Here is a 16,902-nt window from a genome sequence, read left to right on the forward strand (position 1 = left end):
CTGTGTAAATCTTCACCCAAATCAAAATGAAGAAAAAAAAGAAAAAGAAAGTGGCTGCACAGATCTCTGTTAACTGTTTGTGAACAGCATTTAAGAATGAGTCAGGTTCTTGTTCGTGGTTGTATATCATTGGCCAGTCGGTGCAGAAGGAAGTGGTCGCCCTCAGTAAGCGTTGTTGCAGCAGGTGTAGGTGTGGTTGAGTTTTATGGGTATGGTTCCAGTCTCCCTCTCAGTTAGACAAAAACAACCGAAAAACCTAAAAAAAAAAAGCAAGAGGACAAAGAACACAAGCCACATAAACGTACAGGAACAGTCTGTAATATGAGAAAGAAATTTAAAAAAAAAAAAAAAAAAAGGAAAGGCAATAAATGATGGGAAAAATATTTAAAGAAATATTTTTAAAATAAATATTTAAATATTTAATATTTAATATTCAGTAGAGAAAGGGGAGAAATATCTACAGTATCTGGGGAGGGAGCAATAAGAGAAAAGGGGTAGAGTAGGAGATTGATGAAGAAAAATGGGGAAAATGCAAAAAGAAAAGGAATGAGGAGAACCACACGAAATGAAAAATGGGAACTGGGGAAAGGGAAGAGAGAAAAAGCTGAAAAGTAGAACAGGGACAGGAAGAAAGAATAATAATACAAAGGAAGAAATAAAAAATTTTAAAGCACACAAAAACAAACAAACCGAAAAAAAGAAAAAATCTGGGTGGGGTGCAGCAGGGCACCCAGACTCCATCAGAGCACACAGACTGAGATGGAATTCCTGCTGGCCCAGAAGGTGAATGGGAGTGAGGGATAGCCACACCTCCATTCACCAAGAGGGTCTGGAGTATAAAAGTAACAAGAGGAATATCACACCTTTCCAGTCCTTTGAGTGCAGTATGCCCTTGCTTTCTCCAGCAAGTGGAGCCTATTCTTAGGTCCCTGGAAACTGAGAGAATGCTATCACTTTAAATATCCAAAATGATTGAACTGCTTGTAAACATTCAAAATGGCTGTGCCCTCCAGACAGCCAGAAGTCCACAGCTCAGTTCATCTCCTTCGCTGTTTCCCCTTTTATTTACCAGCCACCAGTGCAATGCTCTGTGCAGCCCCCGGCTAGCAGGGCTGATTTTTAGGTTAATTCTTAGGTCCTAACAGCACTCGGGAGCTCTGGTATCATAGTGCCTAAGGCACTTGACTGCTAACCAGGAGGCTGGCAGTTCAAACCCACCAGCCACTCCTTGGAAGGAAGGTTGGGCAATCCTACTTCCGTAGTGATAACTGCCTCGGAAACCCAAGGAGGGGTCGCTAGGAGTCGGGGCCAACTCTATGGCAAATAACAACAACAACAACAACAACACTCAGCAGTTTCCAAACTGTCCATGCTGTCATGATTACTGACAGTCCTCAGCTTTGTATGTCTCCTTTTTTGCCTTTTTTTGTGCAGCTTCTTCTACTAGTTAGAGTTTAGTCCACTCTTGTATCCTTCCTTTCAAACCTCAGGGCTCCAGGATTATCTTCTGTATCTATGGTAATTGGTTACTCTTTTCTTTGTTGAAGAGGGTCTGTGTAGTCCATCTGCCTATTCCACCATCTTAGTGGACTTCCCTCATTTTATTTTTTTAAGGATTGTTTTTCTTTTAAAGTTTAATTTTGCCGTCTACATAATTCTTTTTTCATGGTTCCAAAGTCTAATTTCCTTGTCCTCTCTACCCTGTTTTCCTCTCTACTCTTATAGGTAATCATTAGAAAAAATGATTTATGATTTCTTTGTATATATTTATATCACTCTCCTCTTTTCTTACATTGCATGGTACCCATACTTCTCAACACCTTGCTCCACTGTAACAGTAAATCCTGGGTATTGTTCCATAGTTGTATATAAAGGTACACACCATAGTGGAAGATTAAGCTTTGTTAGCCAGTCTGAAAATCTATTTAATAAGTAAGTTAAGCTCATTTAAATTAATGTGGTGTATGTTCTCAGTTTTTTTATAATCTTTTTGTTTATGTGTATATTTATGTATACACATTTATGTATATTTATGTATGCCTTTCCATGTGATCTTTTTTTTACTTATTCTTGTTTTAGGATATTTTAGGTATTTAGGAAGATGTATTATAGTGGTTACCTATATGCAGTCCCCTCTATTGTAGTTATACTTGATCAGTTTCCTATGTGCTCCATTGAAATTAGCTATGACCTCCTCTTCTACGTTGTTGTAAGTATCTTATGTGAAATACAACCTCTTGTTTAAAAGTTTTTAAAAATTGAAATTTATTTTGAGATAATTGTGGATTCTCACGCAGTTGTAGAACATAATACAGAGAGATCATAGATGCTCTTTACTCAGTTTTTCCCAGTGGTAATATCTTGCAGAATCACAGTACAGTATTGATATTTATACAGGTCAAGAGACGGAACAATTCCATTACCACAAGGATCCCTCATGTTGCCCTTTTATAACCACATCTGCCTCCCTGGTACACCCAGTCCCTCCTTAAGCACAAGCAACCACTAATCTGTTTTCCATTTCTGTAATTTCATTTCAAGAATGTTATATAAATGGGTCATACGGTATGTAACTTTTTGAAATCGGCTTTTTTTCTGTCAGCATAATTCCCTGGAGAGTCATCCAAGTTGTTACATATATCAGTAGTTTGTCCCTTTTTATTGCCGAGTAGTATTCCATTGTATTTATGTACCACAATTTGTCTAAGCATTCATCTGTTGAAGGACACCTGTACTGTTTCCATATTTCAGCTGTTACAAATAAAATTCCTATACACCTGCTCCTCATTTATCAATATGGTTAGGTTCCAAAGACCAGGTCATTAAGTGAAAAATTGGCACTGTGTAAAAATTACATAATTTCCATAACTGCCTTCTGCAGCCTTGTAGACACTCTGCAGTGTGTAGACAATCCTTCAATGATGCCCACTCAGAGATGGCAGAAGAAGATCCTGCAGGGCACAGCCTATCTCTAGCATGGCTTCCAATGGGCAGCGACTTTCAGCTCTCCCTGGTTCACAGAACTCTACTGCTGCCCCAACCCCTACATCCTGCACTCCCCTGTGTCCTGGAGTTACTATCTCCTTTTCCACCTACACCTCTAGGTCCTGTGCCACTGGTGGGAGGGGCATGACTCTCCTTCCTGGGACCTCTTCCCTTCCAGGAATGTTTCCTATACAGTCCAAACTACCTGTTCCTCCTGCACCCTAGGCAGCCAGTTCACTTCCTACTTGCCTAGGCATCCCTACCCCTTAGGCACCTGGGGCCCAATGGGCTGGGCCCTGAGCCTGAGTCTCTCCCAACAGCAGGAGCTTCTCCCAGGGCCACTGCCTCCTGGATGAAGTGCCAACTGCTTTCCCAGTACTACTCCTGCTCTTTTCCAGGAGCTATTCCAGAACTCAGGCAGCTGTTCTGAGTGGCCTGCATGGGCTCTCCTCCTCCCACTCCTGCACCCAAGCGTGGGCCTTCCCTCCTGCACTGTAGGACTTCCCCCTCCTCCTCCTGGTACTACTTGTGGGGCCCAAACCCCTCTTTCTGCACCATAGACCACACTACAGAGATGTTCCATGGCAGCAGTGTCTCCAGTCCACTCTGGCAGCCTCCACACCACCCATAGATTGGGCTCGTGGCAAGATATTCTTGCATTTCCAGGTCTACCCCTCCCTCCTGCACGGAGTGACCAAAGCTGCCCTCCTTCTCCATGCAGAACTTCGTTAACCTACAGAACTATTGTGGCTCCCAGCTGAGAACCCTGACCTGCTGTGGCTGCTGTGCTCCTCCTGCCTGCCCTACCTGGGCTCCTAGCCTGCACAGCCCAGTGTAATCTCTGGCCCCTTTGCAACTGAACTTACCTGCCCCTACAGATGGTGCTATCTTTGATGCCTACACACACCACCACCTGCCTAGCTCCTTACACCTGATCCCCCAGGGGAGAAGACTTGGACCTCCTCTGGTACTGCCTCCTGCCCTCACCTCTGGGCATCAACACTGGCCCCGTGAGATAGATTTTCCACTATAATCGTAATGTGAAATGTTGGCTACCAAGATAGTTGTTAGGTGAAGAGGAGGTGTATAAGCATTCATATACAGGTTTTGTGTGAACATAAATTTTCATTTCTTTAGAATAAATGTGCAGGAATATAATCACTATGTTGTTAGGGTACCTTATGTTTCATTTTTTAAGAAAGTACCAGCCCTTTCCAGAGTGGTAGTACCATTTTACATTCCCAGCAACAATGTATGAGTTGATCCAGTTTCTTGGCATCTTCATCAGCATTTAGTGTTGTCACATATTTTTTATTTTAGCAATTTGGATATTATTGTGTTTAGTTGCCATACAGTTGGTTCTGAAAATGAAACACTTCTTGGTCCTACACTATCCCCACAGTCATTTCTGTGTTTAAGCCATCGTCACAGCCTCTGTGTCAGTCCATCCCATTGAGGGTGAAAACACGGCCCTTTACTTTACCAAGCATGATGTCCTTCTCCGAGGACTAGTCTCTCCTGATAACATGTCCAAAGTACATGACATGAAGAAACTGGATGCTTGCTACTAAGGAGCATTCTGGCTGTACTTTTTTTTTTTTTAGGATTTGGGTGAAGATTTACAGAGTAAATTCACTTTTCATACAGCAGTTCACATATACTTTGTCTCATGTCATTGACCAAAATTTACAATGCAGCAGCTCCCCTCCCACTTCCTCCCCATAGTTACCTCCTCCCAGTGTCCATCCCTTCATACTCTTCGAGAGGCCCATTGTCTGCCAACCCTGTATATGATCTTGGACACACTCTCCATTTAGACATACATAATTGTTTAGCTTGTTCACCCATCTATCCGTCCCTATACCCATGTTTGCTTTCATTAACAACTCAGTATTGTATTTACAAAGGGGTTCATATTTGTTGTTTGTACTGCCCATGTAACTCTCTCTGTCTTTCTCATCCTCAATGCTGCCATATTGGTCACTCACATTTGGTACATTGCCCTTCTCTTCACCCAAATCAATATTTATCTCTATCTATCTAACAGCATTCCCTCCCCTTCCCTCCCACCCCTGGTAACCAACAAAGAAAATGTCCTCCAATATATAAACATTTCCTTAACTTTTACAATAACGGACTAATACAATATTTGTCCTTTTGTGACTGACTTATTTCGCTCAGCATAATGTCCTCCAAGTTCATCCACGTTATGCGGTGTTTTGCAGATTCTACATTATTCTTTAGCGTTGCATAGTATTCCATTGTGTGAATGTACCAAAGTTTGGTTATCCATTCCTCAGTTGTTGGACATCTAGGTTGTTTCCAAGTTTTGGCTATTGTAAATAGTGCTGCGATGAACATCGGCGTGCATATATCTGTTCTTTTTATGGCTCTCACTTCTTTAGGGAATATACCTAGTAATGGAATGGCTGGGTCAAATGGTATTTGTATTTCCAACTTTTGAAGGAATCGCCATACTGCTTTCCACAATGGTTGTACCATTTTACAGTCCCACCAGCAGTGTATGAGAGTCCCAATCTCTCCACAACCTCACCAGCATTTGTTATTTTCTGCCTTGTTGAACTGGCTGTACTTTTTACAAGGCAGATTTGTTCTGTCTTCTGGCAGTCCATGACATATTCAATATTCTTCACCAATCCCATAAATCAAGTGCATCACTACTTCTTCTGTCTTCCTTATTTATTTTTCAGCTCTAATGTATATGAGGTAATTGAAAATACCATGGCTTGGATTAGGTGCACTTTAGTCCTCAAAGTGACACCTTTGCTTTTGAACAATTTAAAGAAAGAGATCATTTGTAGCAGAATTCTGTTTGATTTCTTAACTGCTGCCTCCATGGGTGTTGATTGTGGATCCAAGTAAAGTGAAATCCTTGACAACTTCAGTATTTTCTTTGTTTATCATGATGTTGCTTATTGGTCCAGTTGTGAGGATTTTTGTTTTCTTTATGTTGAGGTGTAATCTGGTAGCATAGTGCCTGAGGTGTTTTACTGTTAACCAGAAGGCTGGTAGTTTGAACCCACCCAGCACTCCTTAGAAGAAAGATTGGGCAGTCTACTTCCGTAGAGATAGAAACCCAAGGAGGGCTCACTATGAGTCAAATCGACTCGATGGCGATATGTTTGGTTTTTTTTGTTTTTAGTTCATATTGATCTTCATCGGTAAGTGCTTCAAGTCCTCTTTACTTTCAGCAAGCAAGGTTGTGTCATCTGCACATTGCAGGTTGTTAATGAGTCTTCCTCCAATCCTAATGCTGCATTCTTCTTTATGTAGTCCAGCTTCTCAGATTATTTGCTTAACATACAGATTAAATAAGTGGGATGAAAGGATACAACCCTGATAGACACCTTTCTTGATTTTAAATCATTCAGTATCCTCTTGTTCTGCTGGATTACAGCTTCTTGGTTATGTGCAGGTTCCTCATGAGTACAATTCAGTGTTCCGGAATTCCCATTCTTTGCAGTGTTATCCAAATTTGTTATGATCCACACAGTCAAATGCCTTTGCATAGCCAATAAAACACAGGTAGTGGTTGTTGTTGTTGTTGTTATGTGCTGTCAAGTCAGACCCTCTCATAGCGACCCCTCCTTGGGTTGCCAAGGCAGTATCACTATGGAAGTAGATTGCCCAAACATCTTGCGTTCTCTGCTTTCAGCAAAGATCCATCTTACATCAGCAGTGATATACTTCAGTCCACATCCAATTCTGAATCTGGCTTGAGTTTTTGGCAGTTCCAAAAATTCAATGCTACAACCATTTTTTAATTATTTTCAGTTAAAATCTTACTTGCTGATATTAATGATACTGTTTCATAATTTTCACTTTCTATTGGATCACCTTTATTTGGAAATGGCACAGATAATGATCTCCAGTCAATGGGCAAGGTAGCTGTTTTCTAAATTTCTTGGCATAAACGAACAAGAGCCTCCAGTGCTGCCTTTGTTTGTTGAAACATCACAATGGGTATTCCATCAATTCCTGAAACCTTGAAAAATCAGTTACTTCAGTGCAGCTTGGACTTCTTTCAGTGCCATCAGTACTTGATTATATTCTCTCTCAAAATGGTTAAATGTTGACCAATTCTTTTTGGTACAGTGCCTCTGTATTCCTTTCATCTTCTTTTGATGCTTCCTTCATCATTCAGTATTTTGCTTAAAGAATCCTTCAGTACTGCAACTTGAGGGTTGAATTTTTTCTTCAGTTCTTTCAGATTGAGAAATGTCATGTGTGTTCTTCCCTTTTGGTTTTCTAACTCCAGGTCTTTGCACATTTCATTATAATGTTTTACTCTGTCTTCTCAAGCTCCCCTTTGAAATCTTCTCTTTAGCTCTTTTTTTTTTTTTTTTTTTCATCATTACTTGCATTCACGATAGCTACTCTGTGTTCAAGAGCAAGTTTCAGAGTTTCTTTTCACATTTGTTGTGGTCTTTTCTTCCTTTCCTATATTTTTAATGACTGTTTGGTTTCTTCACATATGATGTTCTTGATGTCATCCCACAACTCATCTAGCCTTCAGTCATTGGTGTTCAGTGCATCAAATCTGTTCTTGAGACGGTCTGTAAATTCATGTGAGATAGACTCACGATTGTATTTTGGCTTTCATGAATTTGTTTTAATTTTCTTGAGCTTCAACTTGAACTTGCATATGAGCAGTTGATGGTCTTCCTCATTCAGCTCCTGGCCTTTTTCTGACTGATGATATTCAGCTACTCCGTTGTTTTTTTGCACAGATTTAGTCAGTTTGATTCCTGTGTATTCCATTTGGTGAGGTCTACTTGTATAGTTGTGATTTATATTGTTGAAAATAGTATTCGCAATAAATAGCTTGTTGGTCTTGAAGAGTTTTTTGTTTGTTTTCATTTTTATTGTGATTTGGGTGAAAGTTTACGGAGCAAATTCATCTTCCATACAGCAATTCACATACACTTTGTCTCATGACGTTGACTGCAATCTCCCACAGTGCAGCAGCTCTCCTCCTGCTTCCTCCCTGTAGCCACCTCTTCCCTGTGTCCTTCCCTGCCATACACTCCTGTCCCCCAGACTGTCTCCCTGTGCATACACAGCCCTTCTCTTCTCCCATGATTGATCTCTGCAAGGAGTGTATCTGCCTAATGTAAATGTTCAGCTCATATGCCTGTCTTTTGTTTGTCTGGAAGCTACCAGGAGTGGGTTCAATAACAGACCTGAAGGGCAGCTAGGAGCCATAGTATCAGAGATTCCAACAGACTCCACCAGACCATATCTTGGAGAGTTTTATTATGCAATCTCCGGCATCGTTTTTGTCATCAAGGCCATGTTTTACAACTACCAATCCTTCTTTGTTTCTAACTTTTGCTTACCAGTCACCAGTAGTTATCAGTCCATCTTGATTACATGTTTGATCAAATTTCAGAATACAGATGTTGGTAAAAAGTCTTATGTTTCTTCATCTCTGGCGTTAGTGGTTGGTGCATAAATTTGAATGATAATAGTATTAACTGGTCCTCTTTGTAGTTGTATGGATATTATCTGTTATTGAACACTGGTGGTGTAGTGCCTAAGGCACTTGACTGCTAACCAGAAGGCTGGCAGTTCAAATGCATCAGCCACTCCTCGGAAGGAAGCCTGGGCAATCTATTTCCGTAGTGATACTGCCTTGAAAACCCAAGGAGGGGTCTCTATGAGTCGAATCTGACTCTACAGCAGTGAGTTTGGTTTTTGGTTTTGGGCAGTGTTATACTTCCGAATAGATCTGAAATGTTCTTTTTGACAATGAATGCAACATCATTCCTCCTCAGTTTGTTATTCCCAGCATAGTAAGATTGTCTGATTCAAAGTGGCCAATACCAGTCCATTTCAGCTCACTAATGCCTAGGATATCAATCTTTATACATTCCATTTCATTTTTTATGACTTCAAGTTTTCCTAGATTCTTAGTACATTCAACATTTTGATTATTGATTGGTTGATTGCAGCTGTTTCTTCCCAGTTTGAGTTGTGCCCCATCAGTAAATGAAGGTCCTGAAAGCTTTACTCCATCTGCATCATTAAGGGCTACTTTGAGGAAGCAGCTTTTAATCAATTGTATTTTGAGTGCCTTCCAAATTGAGGGACTCATTTTCCAGCGCTGTATCAGACAGTGTTCCAGTGCTATTCATTAGGTTTTCAGTGACCAATTTTTTTTCAGAGATAAAGTGCCAGGTCCTCCTTCCTAGTCTGTCTTAGTCTAGAAGCTCTGCTGAAACCTATTCAACTTCGGTGACCCTGCTGGTATTCAAAATATTGGTGGCATAGCTTCCAGCATGAGAGCAACACATAAACCTCTACCTTAGGACAAACTGACAAATGAGTGGTGAAGCGATTTGGGTAGGTGTTGTGATACCTCATTTTACTTTAATTTGTACTTCCATAATAGCTAATGAAAAGTCTTTGGGTGGCACAGTTTGTGCTCTACTACTATCCTAAAGGGTGGTGTGAAACCACCCAGCAGTACCACTGTGGAAGAAAGCCCTGGCAGTCAGCTTCTGTAAAGTTACAGCCAAGCAAACCCTATGGTACTGTTCTACTCTGTCACACAGTGGGTTGCCATGAGTTGGAGTTGACCCAACAGCAACATGTTTGGTTTGTGCTTACATGCCTATGCCGTCTGTATATCCTCTTTGGTGATATGTTTCTTTATCTTTATTGGATATGTGGTTTGCAAATAGTTTCTTCCAGTCTCTAGCTTGTCTTTTCATGCTCTTCACATGAGCTTTTACAGAGCAAGAATTTTTCATTTTTAACATTTAAATTTTTTTTTTCCAATTTACCATTTTTTTCTATTTATGGATTGTGCTGGTGGCATTGAGTCTTAAGAAATTTTTGCCCAGTCATGGATCCTGAAGATTTTTCTCCCCTGTTTTTTTCTAAAAGTTTTATGGTGTTCTGCTTTTGTATCTATGTCTGTGATCTATTTTGAGTTAATTTGTGTATAAGGTATAAGATTTTAGTCAAGGTTCATAGTTTTGTCTATCAGTGTCTACTTGCCCCAGAGCTATTTGTTGAAAAGACTATCTTTGCTTCATTGAATTGCTTTTGTACCTCTGTAAAAAATCAATTGGATATATTTATATGGGTCTGTTTTTGGATTCTCTGTGCTATTTCCATTGATCTGCACGTCTGTCCCTCCACCAATAGCAAACAGTGTTCATTACTGTATAAGTCTTGAAATTGGGAAGGCTAATTCCTCCTGCTTTATTTTTCTTTGTCAAAATTGTGCTAGCTATTCTAGTTCTTTTGCCTTTCCATGGAAATTTTAAAATAATCTTTTTGGTATGTATAAAAAACTCATGCTAGAATTTTGAGAAGCATTACATTAAAACTGTTGATCAGTTTTGGGAAAATTAACATCTTTACCAAGTTGAGCCTGCCACTCTTTGTACATAATATGCCTCTGCATTTATTTAGTTTTTTAATTTATTTTATCAGTATTCCATAGTTTTCCACATAGAAGTCCTGTGCAAATATTGTTAGATGTATACCTATTTTAAGTTATTTGAGAAATTCAAAATTCTGTTTTGGATTTCAGTGTCTACATGTTCAGTGTTGTTATGCAGAAATACATTTGAGTTTTGTATTTTTATTTTGTATTCTACAACCTTTTTGAACTCACTTATTATTAGATCCAGGAGTTTTTTTGGTAGATTTGTTGGATTTTCTTTGTAGACATTTATGCTATCTGCAGTTAAAAAAGTCACTTGCTGTCAAACTTATTCCAACTCATTGTGACCCCATGTGTGTCAGAGTTGAACTGTACTTCATAAGGTTTTCAGTGGCTGATTTTCCACAAGGAGATTGACAGGCCCTTCTTCCAAGGCATTGCTGGGTAGACTCATATCTCCAACCTTTAGATTATAGTAGCTGAGGGCATTAACTTACTGTTTGCACCACCCAGGGATTCCTATCTACAAACAGGTTTATCTCTTCCTTTCCAATCAGTATGCCTTTTACTTTCTTTTCTTGACTTTTGGTGCTGGCTAGAACTTCCAGCACTATATTGAATAAGAGTAGTTAGAGTGGACATCCTTATTCATTCTTGATTTTAGGGGGAAAACATTCAGACTTTTATCATTAGGTTTCATGTTAAACTGTAGATTTTTTGTAGATGTTCTTTTCTCAAGTTGAGGAAATGTTCACCTAATTCTATTTTTCTGTGCTTTTCCCAGGTGCTTGGTATATTCTTTCAATATTTCATGTAAGTCTTCTAATTTTAGGAATTTTTTTCTTGAATTAATAATGTTTAATATTTTTCTTATTTCATTCCTCTAATTTCCTTTTTTAAGGATTCTATGATATATAATCAGGAGCTCTGGTAGCATAGTACCTAAAGCATTTGACTGCTAACCAGAAGGCTGGCGGTTCAAACCCACCAGCTACTCGGAAGGAAGACTGGGCAATCTGCTTCCGTAGAGATCCCTCCTCGGAAACCCAAGGAGGGGTCCTTAAGAGTTGAATCGACTCAACGGCCGTGAGTTTATTACATATATCTAGAGTCTTTGCTTATATTCTTGTCACTTTTAATGCTGCTATTTTTCACCTTCAATTCTTTTTTATTTAAATTTTTCTTTCTACAGTATTTCTCAAAAACATCTGTTGTGTTGGCTCTTATGATTGTTCTTGGTTAGATCTCCTTTCTGAAATAATTTCTTCTTTTATTTCTAATCTTTTTCTGATTAGTTGTATCTTATTTTTGAGTTTTTTCTAATTCTGATTTATAATGTTCTTTCATATTTTCTAAGACACAATTTTCACCTGTTTTGTGGGTGTGTCCTTTTAGCAGGCTTTCAGTATCAGCATTATGCTCCTTATTCTCTCATTATTTACAGCATGGAAATTCAACCATAATCCTTTCTGTTACTAATTTTATGGTAGGTTTTCCTGAACTTTTAGGAGGTAGGAATGGGTCAGAATAGCCTTTAAAACTTCATCACTCTAAAGTTCCCTTTTCTGTTATTTTTTTCAAAGTAATAAAAAGTACAGTTACCTACTTTTTGAGATCTCCTGGCTCTGTTTGCCTTCCCCACTTTTATCTGTATCTTCTCTTTCCTTTGCCCTTATTGTGCCTGATTCATTCTGTTTGGATTCTATTCTTAGCAGTTTAAGGTATTGTCCTGGATGAGACTTCAGCTCCTTGTGTTTAGTTTAGCCCATTATATACTGGCATGAAGCTTTTGTTCTCAAATTGCCTTTCCAAATTCCTGACTAATCCATGATTTTGGGGTTCTGTCTTCAGGTTCTTCAGTGGCTCCATTGCTCCTGTCCTTTTGTTTCATTCTGCACATATACTGGTACTATGTGAGTCAGTGGTTTAACCATATCCTACTTTAATTGGAGGGTTCATGGGATTACTTTGTTGTAGATTTTGAATGTGAGATTTTGGATTGGCTATCCTGATGACTGTCTTTTTGTAGGTTGGAGAATCTTAAGAGAATGAAAAAAGTCAGAGGTTTTATTCAAGAGAATGAGAATATAGGTTTGCATTTTAAAAAGAATCTTCTGTCTGTTATATGAGAGATTGCTTCTGTGGAAGTAAGGAGACTGTGTTGTTGTGTGCCATTGAGTTGATTCCCACTCATAGTGACTTTATAAGATGGAGTAGAATTTCCTGGGGTGTAAGTCTTCATGGGAGGAGCTCTGGTTAATGATTAATGCATTCGGCTGCTAACCAAAAGGTTGGCTGTTTGAACCTACCAGCCACTCCACCAGAGAAAGATGAGACTTTTCTGTAAGATGAGACTTTTACAGTCTGTTTCTGTAAAGATGTTACAGCCTTGGGAGCCCTGTGCGGGGGCAGTTCTCCTCTGTCTTACAGGGTTGCTATGAGTCAGAATCAACTTGATGGCAGTGGATTAGGAAATCTCTACAGGAGCAGATCGCCAGGTCTTTTCTCCCTTGGAGCACCCTATCAGTTAGTAGCCAAGAGCTTAAGCATTGGGCCATTAAGGCTTCTTGTACAGAGGCTAGTTAGGCTGCTATGGTGGTCCAGGTGTGGTGATGATAGCTTGGTGTAAGTTAATGACAGTGGAGCTGGGAGGTTTTAATCTATAGGTTTTGGTGACTTGAAGGGTGGGAGAGTGAGTGGACATGAATGTTTTCCCAGAATTGGTGCTCTTGAAGCTATTTGGATAATTGTACTGATATTGGGAATATTCATGGAAGAGTAGATGGTAATTTTAGTGTATTTTTTGGAGGCAGGAGGGGGGAACAGGTATAATACTAGTCTTCAGCATGCTGAGTTTGAGGCCCTTGCAATAATCTGCCTTACACCCCTAAACATAAGACACACAGATACACTCAAATTTTAATCCTTATCCTGGCCTTTTCCTGACCCTCCATTTGTGTATCTTTTTGATAAGGAACTTACCCTTTATTGCTTGTCTTAGCTTAATAGATTTTTTACTGCTTTTTTAATGACCTGTCATTTTCACTACACTACCTGTTGGCATACTGTTTCTTAAAAGGACACATAGTACGTATTTTAGGCTTGGTGGCCAAGAGGCAAAATCTAAGGTTTCATGTAGGCACTTACATAATTTAAGATGTAACCGCTTGGAAATGTAAAAAACATTCCTAGTTCTCAGGTCCTAGAAAAACAGAGTTGGCCTTCAGCTTACGGTTTGCCGATCCCTGTACTAGACTGTGAATTCATCATTTGAGTGCACTCAGTAAATTTTTACTCAGTGGGTGGACTTACGGTCTTGGAGCTCAGGTGAGAGGGCTGGGTAAATACAGATATTTGGGAGTGGTCATCAAACAGTAATTGAAGACATAAGAGTAGATGAGATCACTTAGGAAACATGCAAGGAGAAAGTAGCTCAAATAAAAACATAACAAACCATTGACTAACTCAAAGGTGGTTGTGTCAGACATAGTACAGTTCCTGTTGCTAACTGACCTAAACCAGTTTGCTCATTTATACTCATAAGGTTCTGTTGGGTAAATATAGGAGACCTTCATCACCTCGAGAGTCCCTGAGTAGTGTAAACAGTTAACACACATAGCCACTAAACTATCCTTTTCTTTTTTTTTATTATGGTAAAAATGTATATAACAAAACATTTGCCATTTCAATGATTTTTACATGACCTTAGTTCATGTTACATAACCATTGTTGTTGTCGTTGTTTGCCATCGAGTCGGCCCCGACTCATAGCGACCCCTCCTTGGGTTTCCGAGGCAGTATCACTACGGAAGTAGGATTGCCCAACCTTCCTTCCGAGGAGTGGCTGGTGGGTTTGAACCGCCAGCTGTCTGGTTAGTAGGCAAGTGCCTTAGGCACTATGCTACCAGAGCTCCTACAATTATTCCCCATATGTTACATAACATCTTATAACAATTGGTAAACAATTAAATGTAGTTATTGTAATGAAAATATTTTCTCTTTCCAGTTTTAGTAACAATTGGATAATATATCAGTTTAGGCAAATTTTAACAGTGCAATTCTGATCTTCAAGTGAATAAAGCTAGTTTAGAGTTATCAAATAATAATTCAGTAATATTGATATTTGATGATTGTGTAATATTTCTATTACCATTTTGTATGATATTCTAGTGCATAAAGTACTCTCAGTGTTAATAGTGTTGAAATCAAAGTACAGAAACATAGAACTAGATTTGAGACTACTATTGAACACTGTTAGTGGTAATTGTTTTATTAATGTATCATTTCATATTAATGTTACTAATTTGATTTGTGTTGGGCAGCTTTATTTACATTTGGCGTGTATTTATATAGAAGTATATGTTTATTTGTAGATTACTATTTCAGTATTTTGACAGACATTATTATTATTTGAGTTCTGCAAGATTTCTTTTTTCCCTGAAAAGGGATAATTTTCACTGCAGTTTTAAAAACTTGACAAAAATATAACAACAAAAGAATTCTTAAATAATTTAGTAGCATACTGAATCGGGAAATGTACTAAAAGTGTAATATACTATGACCATGTGGCTTTTTAAGGATCCCTGGTTGTGCAGTGGTTAAGTGCTCGACTCCTAACCAAAAGGTTGGCAGTTCAAACCCACCAGCTGCTCTGTAGGAGATGAGACCTGGCAATCTGTTCCCATAAAGATTTCAGCCTAGGAAACCTAATGGGGCAGTTCTACTCTGTCCCATTGAATCACTGTGAGTCATAATTGATTTGATGTCTCACCACAGCAATGTGTAGCTTTTACTCCAGAAATGTAAAGATGTCACTGTATTTGTATATGAAATAAAATAATCATCCTATCAGTAGCTCAGAAGGGGAGTGAATATCTAATCATCTTAATAGTTTGTGATTGGATATGCCTAATAGAGCCTCTTAGTAAACTTAGAAGGATACATCTTTATCTTTTGATAGAAAATAACTATCTCAGACTTACTTTCATTTTCATATAGTTTTAAGACCATGACCATGAGTTATTTAAAACAAGAATCATTGAGTTTGAATTCATTGGTTGCAGCTATGTTTAACTTAAAACAATTAATTTATTGGAAGAATATGAGGTAGCTCATAGAATAAGCTGGAGAAATGGGAATAGAACAAATCCAAGATATGCATGTTACTCACTGTCTTGTCTGAATACTTCCTTTGGGTGTTAATGTGTTTTCAAAGTTGTGGGGAGAAAAAGTTTGTTGGCATAATTTGGGCCTCAGGCCCTACTTCAGATAGGAGAGAGTGAAACGCTAATAAGTGATTCCATGAAGACTGTACACAGTTGGGAAGATGTCATTCTCCAGAGGAACTTGGATACAATTAGGAAAGGGGACTGGATGCTAGGCAGCCAAGCTCCACTTTCTGTCATCCTCAAAATTAACCAACAGATAGCTGCTAAGATAGGATTTTGGCTTTTTCACCTCTGATAGGTCTTCATTTAAAGTCTAAAACAGATTAGATCTTAATCCTTTAAATTATTTCTAAAAAAAAAATATATATATATATTAACTCTTACATATCTGAGAACTTAATTTATATACTAGCAATATCAATATTTGGATACTTATGTAATCTTTACTTTTCTTTTTAGACAATGCGAAGACACAGAAATGAAGTGACAGTTGAATTACGGAAGGTAAGGGTGATTAATCGAGGTTTTATTGTGTTTGAATTTTTAGTAAGATAGCTTTCTTTTTTTTTAAAAGAGCCTAAATTCCTCATATCAGCAAATTAAGAAGAAAAAGGTGGTCATATCATTTGATGAAGAAAAAGCATTTGACAAAATCCAGCACCCATTCCTGATAAAAACTCAACAAGTTAGGAATAGAGGGGGTAAACCTTAACTTGATAGGAGCATCTGCAAACCTACATCTTACATAATACATAATGGGTGAAATATTGAATGTTTTCTCCCTATCTGGGAACAAGCTAGGGTGTCTGCCTTCACACTGCTCTTACTTGGCATAGTGCTGGAAGTTCTAACCAGGCCCTTAAGGCAAAAAGAAAGAAAAGGTATACAGGTTGGAAAGGAAGATGTAAAACTACCCTGTGTGCAGATGACATGATTGTTAGCATATAAAATTCAAAGAATTCTAACAAAATAACTTCCTAGAACTATTTTGAGTTCAGTAACATTACAGAATACAAGATTGTTGTTGTTAGGTGCCGTCAGGTTGTCTCCGGCTCATAGCAACCCTTTGTACAGTAGAACGAAACACTGCCCACTCCTGTGCCAGCTCCATCATCCTTGCCCATCGTTGCAGCCGTTGTGTCAATCCATCTCATTGAGGGCCTTCTGCATTATCATTGACCCTTCACTTTACCAAGCATGATATCCTTCTGCAGGGAATTGTCCCTTCTGACATGACCTAAGTAGGTGAGACAAAGTCTGGCCATTCTCACTTCCAAGAAGCATTCCAGCTGCACTTCTTCTAGGACAGATTTGTTAGTTCTTTTAGCAG

At 38.8% G+C, this 16,902-nt stretch overlaps 1 protein-coding gene across 1 annotated transcript in view; it reads left to right on the plus strand.

The window, feature by feature from the left end:
• The window catches only part of KPNA3 (karyopherin subunit alpha 3), a 169,955-nt gene that overhangs the window by 81,844 nt on the left and 71,209 nt on the right, over positions 1-16,902 (plus strand). Inside the window, exon 2 of the mRNA XM_007946346.2 lies at positions 16,032-16,076. Within this exon, the coding sequence (XP_007944537.1) occupies positions 16,032-16,076 (45 nt within the window). The remainder of the gene's footprint in view (positions 1-16,031; positions 16,077-16,902) is intronic.

This window comes from Orycteropus afer, unplaced genomic scaffold, assembly GCF_000298275.1.
Source record: "Orycteropus afer afer isolate SDZICR_OR568_19922 unplaced genomic scaffold, OryAfe1.0 scaffold00157, whole genome shotgun sequence".
Taxonomy (NCBI): Eukaryota; Metazoa; Chordata; class Mammalia; order Tubulidentata; family Orycteropodidae; genus Orycteropus; species Orycteropus afer.